Source organism: Psittacula echo (genome assembly GCF_963264785.1).
Source record: "Psittacula echo genome assembly, chromosome: 29".
Classification (NCBI taxonomy): Eukaryota; Metazoa; Chordata; class Aves; order Psittaciformes; family Psittacidae; genus Psittacula; species Psittacula echo.
Window position 1 is genome coordinate 316,106 of NC_137764.1, and position 9,074 is coordinate 325,179.

The 9,074-nt window shown below is 56.4% G+C and overlaps 1 protein-coding gene across 1 annotated transcript; it reads right to left on the minus strand.

Annotated features, from left to right (window-relative positions):
• KPTN (kaptin, actin binding protein) lies at positions 1 to 9,004 on the minus strand. The gene is made up of 11 exons (XM_080636035.1): positions 8,408 to 9,004; positions 6,795 to 6,877; positions 6,107 to 6,191; positions 5,933 to 5,987; positions 4,949 to 5,024; positions 4,468 to 4,541; positions 3,888 to 4,000; positions 3,662 to 3,760; positions 3,512 to 3,581; positions 2,581 to 2,716; positions 1 to 1,826 (listed from the first exon to the last, which is right to left on the minus strand). The coding sequence occupies exons 1-11, from the start codon at positions 8,622 to 8,624 to the stop codon at positions 1,068 to 1,070; spliced, it is 1,767 nt and encodes a 588-aa protein (XP_080492161.1). The 5' UTR covers positions 8,625 to 9,004; the 3' UTR covers positions 1 to 1,067.
• Positions 9,005 to 9,074: the final 70 nt, after the last annotated feature.

Below are 9,074 nucleotides of genomic sequence, written 5' to 3' on the forward strand. Positions count from 1 at the left end.
GAGGAGCCGGATCCAGGTTTATTGGGGGGGGGCCCCCACGAGCGCCCGGAGCCGCTCCAGGACACAGCGAGCGACCGGTTCCAGGCGGTGCTGGGGATGGAAGCAGGAGAACAGGATCAGGAACCGGGATAATGGGAGCAGGAACAGGGATAACGGGATCAGAATGGGATAATGGGAGCAGGAACAGGGATAACGGGATCAGAATGGGATAATGGGAGCAGGAACAGGGATAACGGGATCAGAATGGGATAATGGGAGCAGGAACAGAGATAACGGGATCAGAATGGGATAATGGGATCAGGAACCGGGATAACGGGATCAGAATGGGATAATGGCAGAAGGAAGAGGGATAACGGGATCAGAATGGGATAATGGGAGAAGGAACAGGGATAACGGGATCAGAATGGGATAATGGGATCAGGAACCGGGATAACGGGATCAGAATGGGATAATGGGAGAAGGAACAGGGATAACGGGATCAGAATGGGATAATGGGAGCAGGAACAGGGATAACAGCATCAGAAACCAGGATAGCAGCATCAGGGACCGGGATAAAAAGGATCAGGAAGCAGGATAACGGCATCGGAATCCAGGATAATGGCATCAGAACAGGATAATGGGATCAGGATGCGGGATAATGACATTGGAATCCAGGATAACGGCATCAGAACAGGATAACAGGATCAGGATCCGGGATAATGGCATCGGGATCCAGGATAACGGCATCAGGATCCAGGTATCAGCATCAGAGCGGGATAGGGATGGGATAAAGAACCAGGATGAGAAACAGGGAAGAGGGATCGGGGGCCAAGGATGGGATGGATCCTATGGGAGGGATTGGGTGGGGTTTGGGTGTTTCGGGCTGGTTTGGGGCTGTTTGGGGCTATTATGGGCTGGTTTAGGCTGTTTTGGGCTGTTTGGGGTATGTTGGGCTGGTTTTGGGGTGGTCTGGGCTGGTTTTGGGGTGTTTTGGGCTATTTTGGGCTGGTTTTGGGGTGTTTTGGGCTATTTTGGGCTGGTTTTGGGGCAGTTCGGGCTATTTTGGGCTGGTTTTGGGGTGTTTTGGGCTATTTTGGGCTGGTTTTGGGGCAGTTCGGGCTGTTTTGGGCTGTTTTGGGCTGGTTTTGGGGTGTTTTGGGCTGGTTTTGTGTGATTTTGGGCTGGTTTTGGGGCTGGTTTTGGGGTGTTTGGGGCTGGTTTGGGCAGTTTGGGGCTGGTTTTGGGCAGTTTGGGGCTGGTTTGGGCAGTTTGGGGCTGGTTTGGGCAGTTTGGGGCTGGTTTGGGCAGTTTGGAGCCGGGTTTGGGCAGTTTGGGGCTGGTTTGGGCAGTTTGGGGCTGGTTTTGGGGTGTTTGGGGCCGGTTTTGGGCAGTTTGGGGCTGGTTTGGGCAGTTTGGGGCTGGGTTTGGGCAGTTTGGGGCCGGGTTTGGGCAGTTTGGGGCCGGGTTTGGGCAGTTTGGGGCCGGTTTTGGGCAGTTTGGGGCCGGGTTTGGGCAGTTTGGGGCCGGGTTTGGGCAGTTTGGGGCCGGTTTTGGGCAGTTTGGGGCTGGGTTTGGGCAGTTTGGGGCCGGTTTTGGGCAGTTTGGGGCCGGGTTTGGGCAGTTTGGGGCCGGTTTTGGGCAGTTTGGGGCCGGTTTGGGCTGGTTTGGGGGCTGGTTTGGGGCTGCCTGACCTGCAGCACATGCAGGCCCCGCACGCAGACCACGGCGAGCTCGGCCAGGCCATCGCCAGTGAGGTCGCTGTAGAGCAGGGAGAGGAGCGGGCTCGGGAAGCGCCGGGACCAGAGCAGGCGGAATTCCCCTCTGGAATACTTGTAACAGAGCAGCTCCTGCGGGAAGCAACGGGAGAGCAATGGGAAACAATGGGGAAACCACTGGGAAACAATGGGGAAACAACTGGAAAACCCATGGGAAGCAACTGGGAAACCAATGGTAAACAATCAGGAAACCAATGGGAAACAACCTGGAAACAACTGGGAATCCACTGGGAAACAATGGGGAAACAACTGGGAAAGCAATGGGAAACAACCCGGAAACAACTGGGAATCCACTGGGAAACAATGGGGAAACAACTGGGAAAGCAATGGGAAACAACCCGGAAACAAGCCAGAAGGAATGGGGAATCCACTGGGAAACAACTGGGAAACCATTGGGAAGCCACCAGGAAACAATAGGGATACAATGGGGAAACCATGAGGAGATGTCCAGGAAATAACAAGGAACAACTGGGAAAACCATTGGGAAACCACAAGGAAACGACTGGGAAACCAGTGGAAAATGACCAGGAACCAACCAGGAAACAATGAGGAAATGACTGGGAAGCAACCAGGAAACAAGTGGGAAGCAACTGGGAAGCCATTAGGAAACCACTAGGAAATGACTGGGAAGCAACCCGGAAACAATGGGGAATCCATTGGGAAACCACCAGGAAACATCCAGGAAACAAGCAACTGGGAATCAACAAGGAAAAACCTGGGAATCCACTGGGAAACCAGCAGGAAACAAGTGGGAAACAACCCGGAAACAACGGAAAACCAAACGGGAAGAGGAGCATCCCTGTTCCCATCCCGATCCCATCCTGACCTGGCCATAGGTGCCCAGCAGCACCTCTGGGTGCCCATCGAAGTCCAGGTCCGGGGTGAGGGCGCAGAGGACGCTGTCGTGGAGGTCACTGCCTGGCAATGGGCACTGCTCCGTCAGGCCCCGGCTCAGCACATCCCTAGGGAAAGGGGGGAATGGGGATGGAGAGATGGGAATGGGATGGTGGGGATGGGATGGAGAGGATGGGGATGGGATGGGGAGGAGGGAATGGGATGGGGAGGATGAGGATGGGATGGAGAGGAGGGAATGGGATGCAGGGGACAGGGAATGGGATGGAGAGGAGGGAATGGGATGGAGAGGATGGGGATGGGATGGAGAGGATGGGGATGGGATGGAGAGGATGGGGATGGGATGGAGAGGAGGGAATGGGATGGAGAGGAGGGAATGGGATGGAGAGGAGGGAATGCGATGGAGAGGATGGGGATGGGATGGAGAGGATGGGGATGGGATGGAGAGGAGGGAATGGGATGGAGAGGATGGGGATGGGATGGAGAGGATGGGGATGGGATGGAGAGGATGGGGATGGGATGGAGAGGATGGGGATGGGATGGAGAGGATGGGGATGGGATGGAGAGGAGGGAATGGGATGGAGAGGAGGGAATGGGATGGAGAGGAGGGAATGGGATGGAGAGGATGGGGATGGGATGGAGAGGATGGGGATGGGATGGAGAGGATGGGGATGGGATGGAGAGGAGGGAATGGGATGGAGAGGAGGGAATGCGATGGAGAGGAGGGAATGCGATGGAGAGGATGGGGATGGGATGGAGAGGATGGGGATGGGATGGAGAGGATGGGGATGGGATGGGGAGGATGGGGATGGGATGGAGAGGATGGGGATGGGATGGGGAGGAGGAGGATGATGGGGATGGAAAGGGAAGGATGATGGGATTTGGAATGGGAATGATGCTGGTACCTATAGACCACGCTGAGCTCCATGGTACTGGCCACCAGGACACTGAAGCACGGCTCCGCTGTGGCATCTCCTATGGGAATGAGGAAGAGGAGGATGAGGAAGAGCCGGGATCGGCAGGAAAAGCCTGGGAATGGCCAGGACGGGGCTTACCCCGTCCGGAAGTGTCGGGATCCGGCTCTGGCGGCAGCGGGAACACCAGGACCTTGGAGATGGGCCCATCCTGTTGGATGCTCCAGCTCTGCAGAACCGCTGCGGAGCCGGGATCAGGCTCCAGGGCGGCATTCCCAGCGGTGGGAATGACACCAGGAAGCCAAGCCCTGGGGGTGCCATGGAGCCGGCAGGATTCCCAACAGTGGGAATTCCCACTGGGACTCACTGGGGCCGCTCTGGTCCACGCGGGCGACGCGGACGTGGCCGCTCTGGCAGCCAAAGGCCGTGATCCGATGGGAAGCGGCACCGGGAAGGGTCAGGACATGGAGCCACAGGACACTGGAAGGGAATGGGGTGGGAATGAGGGGGGAATAGGGGTGGGAAATGGGGGGGGGAAATGGGGGTGGGAATGGAGGGGGAATGGGGGTGGGAATGGAGGGGGAATGGGGGGGGAAATGGGGGGGGAATGGAGGTGGGAATGGAGGGGGAATGGGGGTGGGAATGGAGGGGGAATGGGGGGGGAAATGGAGGTGGGAATGGAGGTGGGAATGGGGGGGAATGGGGAGGGAACGGGGGTGGAATGGGGGGAATGGGGGGAATGGGGGGAATGGGGAGGGAATGGGGGGGGAATGGGGGGGAATGGGGGTGGAATGGGGGGGAATGGGGGTGGGAATGGGGGGGAATGGGGAGGGAATGGGGGTGGAATGGGGGGGAATAGGGAGGGAATGGGGGGGAATGGGGAGGGAATGGGGGGGAATGGGGAGGGAAGCTTCCATTATTCCCCCCATTCCCGGTTCCTGCTGTACTTGCTGGGAAGGTCCTGGAGCTCCGGGAAGAGGCGCTGGATGGGCTGCTCCTCAAACTGGTGTGAGCTGGAATTCTGGGGGGGAAAGGGTGAGAAAAGAGGGGGAAAAGGGGGAGAAAATGGGGGGAAAGGGGAGGAAAAGGGGGGGAAAAGGGGGGGAAAGGGGGGGAAAGGGGGGGAAGGGGGGAAAGGGGGGGGAAAGGAGGGGAAAAGGGGGGGAAAGGGGGGAAAGGGGGGGAAAGGGGGGGAAAGGGGGGAAGGGGGGGAAAAGGAGGGGAAAAGGGGGGGAAAGGGGGGAAGGGGGGAAAAGGAGGGGAAAAGGGGGGGAAAGGGGGGAAAGGGGGGGAAAGGGGGGGAAAAGGAGGGCAAAAGGGGGGGAAAAGGGGGGGAAGGGGGGAAGGGGGGGGAAGGGGGGGGAAGGGGGGGGAAGGGGGGAATAGGAGAAGAGGAAGGGGAAGGGGAAGGAGCAGGGATGCTCTCACCTCCTTGTAGAGGTGCACGGCCGGGTCATTGCCACTGAGCAGGAAAACGGTCTCGAGGCGGTCACCGCTCCGAACCCTGGATACGGGATATAGGGTATGGGATATGGGATGATAAAGATCGGATATAGGATATGGGACATGGGGTATAGGATACGCAATGTGGGATATGAGATATGGGATATGGAATATAGAAAAGGGGATATAGAATATGGGATAAGGAATAATGAAAAATGGGATATAGGATATGGAATATGGGATAACAGATATAAAATATGGAATACTGGATACCGAATATGATGTATGGAATATTGGATATGGTGTATGGGATATTGGATATGCAGTATGAAACATATGATATGGATTATGGGATATGGAATACGGGATATAAGATATGTGATATGGGATAACGGATATCAAATATGGGATATAAGATACAGGATATGGGATACCGGATATTGAATATGGGATATATGACATAAAGTATGGGATACGAGATACAGAATACGAAATATGCAGTATAGCATACAGGATATGGGATATAGAATATGGAACGCTGAATATGGGATATAAGACATAAAACATGGAATACGGGACATAGCATATAAGATACGGGATACAGAATACAGCATATGGGATAGCGGGTATGCAATACGGGATATATGATATGGGACATTGGATGTTGAATATGGGATTTAGAATACGGAATACAGGATATGGGATACAGGATATGGAATATGGGATACGGGATATAGAATATGGAATACAAGATATGGCATGCAACATATGTAATATGGGATATAGCATATAGAATACAGAACACAAGAGACGGGATATGGACTATGGAATATGGGATATAGCATATAGAATACGCAACACAAGAGATGGGATATGGAATATGGAATATGGGATATAGCATATAGGCTATGGAATACAGAATACAGGATACGGAATACGGGATATAGGATACAGGATGGGGGGACGCACTCGGCGTGGCAGAGCTGGAAGGGGGTGAACTGCAGCTCCAGGTTGAGGCAACTCTCTGGGGGGGGAAGAGAGGAGAAAGATGGGGGGGGGCACCCCAAAACCCCCCTAACCCCCCCCCCAGATCACCCCAAAACCCCCCAAAATGACCCAAACTGAGCCCCTAACCCCACTCACGGGCCACACAGTCGAGGTCGTACTCGGAGCCGGGCTCGTAGTCACAGTAGATGTTGAGGAAGGGGCTGGGCTTGTCCCCGGAGTCCTGGGGGGGTGCAGTGAGCATGGGGGGGGCTATGGGGCTCTATGGGGTGTCTATGGGGTCTATGGGCGTCTATGGGGTCTCTAGGGGCTCTATGGGGTGTCTGTGGTGCTCTACGTGGTCTATAGCGCTCTATGCAGGTCTATGGGGTCTACAGGTGTCTATGGGCTCTATGGGGCTCTATGGCATCTATGGGGTCTATAGGGCTCTATGGGGTCTATGGGGTGTCTATGGGGTGTCTATGGGGCTCTATGGCGTCTATGGGATCTATAGGGCTCTATGAGATCTATGGGGGTCTACGGGGCTTTATGGTGCCTATGGGCTCTCTAGGGCTCTATGGGGTGTCTATGGGGCTCTATGGCGTCTATGGGATCTATAGGGCTCTATGAGATCTATGGGGGTCTACGGGGCTTTATGGTGCCTATGGGCTCTCTAGGGCTCTATGGGGTGTCTATGGGGCTCTATGGCGTCTATGGGATCTATAGGGCTCTATGAGATCTATGGGGGTCTACGGGGCTCTATGGTGTCTATGGGCTCTCTAGGGCTCTATGGGGTGTCTATGGGGCTCTATGGCGTCTATGGGATCTATGGGGCTCTATGGGGTACCTTGATGAAGGTGATGCCCACGACGAGCCCGCGCTGGGGGGGGGACTTGGGGAAGGAATCGATGGAGACGATCTCAGCATCCACTGCAGGCATGGGGGGGGTCAGCGGGGAGCAGCCACCCCATAGGGACCCCATAGAGACCATAGAGACCCACAGAGACCCATAGAGACCCCATAGAGACCAATAGGGACCACACAGAGACCCATAGGGACCCCATAAAAACACACAGAGACCCATAGAGCCCCATATACACTCCATAGAGACCCCACAGACACCCCATAGAGACCCACAGAGAACCCATAGAGCCCCACAGAGACCCCACAGACACCCCATAGAGACCCCATAGAGACACATAGATGCCCCATAGAAACACAGAGACACCCATAGCCCTCCCCAGACACCCATAGACACCCTATAGACACCCTATAGACACCCATAGCCCCCCCCACAGACACCCATAGACACCCTATAGACACCCTATAGACACCCATAGCCCCCCCCAGACACCCATAGACACCCTATAGACACCCATAGACACCCTATAGACACACATAGCCCCCCCCAGATACCCTATAGACACCCATAGCCACCCTATAGACACCCATAGCCCCCCCCACAGACACCCATAGACACCCTATAGACACCCATAGCCCCCCCCCAGACACCCATAGACACCCTATAGACACCCATAGACACCCTATAGACACACATAGCCCCCCCCAGATACCCTATAGACACCCATAGCCACCCTATAGACACCCATAGCCCCCCCCGACACCCAATAGACACCCATAGACACCCTATAGACACCCATAGCCCCCCCCAGACACCCATAGACACCCTATAGACACCCATAGACACCCTATAGACACACATAGCCCCCCCCAGATACCCTATAGACACCCATAGCCACCCTATAGACACCCATAGCCCCCCCCACAGACACCCATAGACACCCTATAGACACCCATAGACACCCTATAGACACACATAGCCCCCCCCAGATACCCTATAGACACCCATAGCCACCCTATAGACACCCATAGCCCCCCCCCGACACCCAATAGAGACCCATAGATGCCCTATAGACACCCATAGCCACCCTATAGACACCCATAGCCACCCTATAGACACCCATAGCCCCCCCCGACACCCAATAGACACCCATAGATGCCCTATAGACACCCATAGCCCCCCCCCAGACACCCATAGACACTCTATAGACACCCATAGACACCCTATAGACACACATAGCCCCCCCCACATACCCTATAGACACCCATAGCCACCCTATAGACACCCATAGCCCCCCCCCGACACCCAATAGAGACCCATAGATGCCCTATAGACACCCATAGCCTCACCCAGACACCCTATAGACACCCATAGACCCCCCCAGGTACCCTATAGCCCCCCACAGACACCCTATAGACACCCATAGACACCCTATAGACACCCACAGCCCCCCCATAGACACCCATAGACACCCTATAGACACACATAGCCCCCCCCAGATACCCTATAGACCTATAGACCCTATACACCTATAGACACCCATAGCCACCCTATAGACACCCATAGGCCCCTGTAGGTGACCTCTGACCCCCGCTGACCCGGGATGTAGGTGAACTGGAGCTCGCTGGCCAGCGGGCGCATGCGCCGCTGCAGCTCGTGGTACCGGAAGTGAATGACCTTGCCCTTGAGCGCGGCCGCCAGCAGCCCGCCGGGGCCTTCCCCTGCCGGCAGCGCCGCCAGCCCGTACACGTTACTCTGCGAGCTCAGGCGGCTGAAGCTGTCCTCGGCCAGCGGGCAGCGCCCGGGCAGCGCCATCGGGCACCGGGAACCGGTAACGTGGAACGAACGGGGAACGGGGGCACCGGCACCGGGACCAGGCCCGGCCGCGGCCTGCGCCGCGCAGCGGCCTGAGGGGAGGCACCGCCCACTTGTGGGCGGAGCGGTGAGGGCACAGCCTATTGGAGGAGCGAACAGAGGCTCCTCCCACTTGTGGGAGGGGCGTTCTAGGAGAGAATCTGATTGGGTGACTGGGAGGCCCCGCCCACGTATGGGCGTGGTGACTCCGCCCCATTGTGGACGGAGCTTTGGCGGCCCCTGTGGGCAGGTCTATAGTGAGGCAACGTTCATTTGCATATTACGTCGCTCATTGGACGAGGCCGTGCTATGACCACGCCCACTCAATGGTAGCTCCGCCCCGTGTGGGCGTGGCCTTAGGGAAGGGGCGGGGCTAAGGGGCCGCGATGGGGACCAGCAGGGACCATGGGG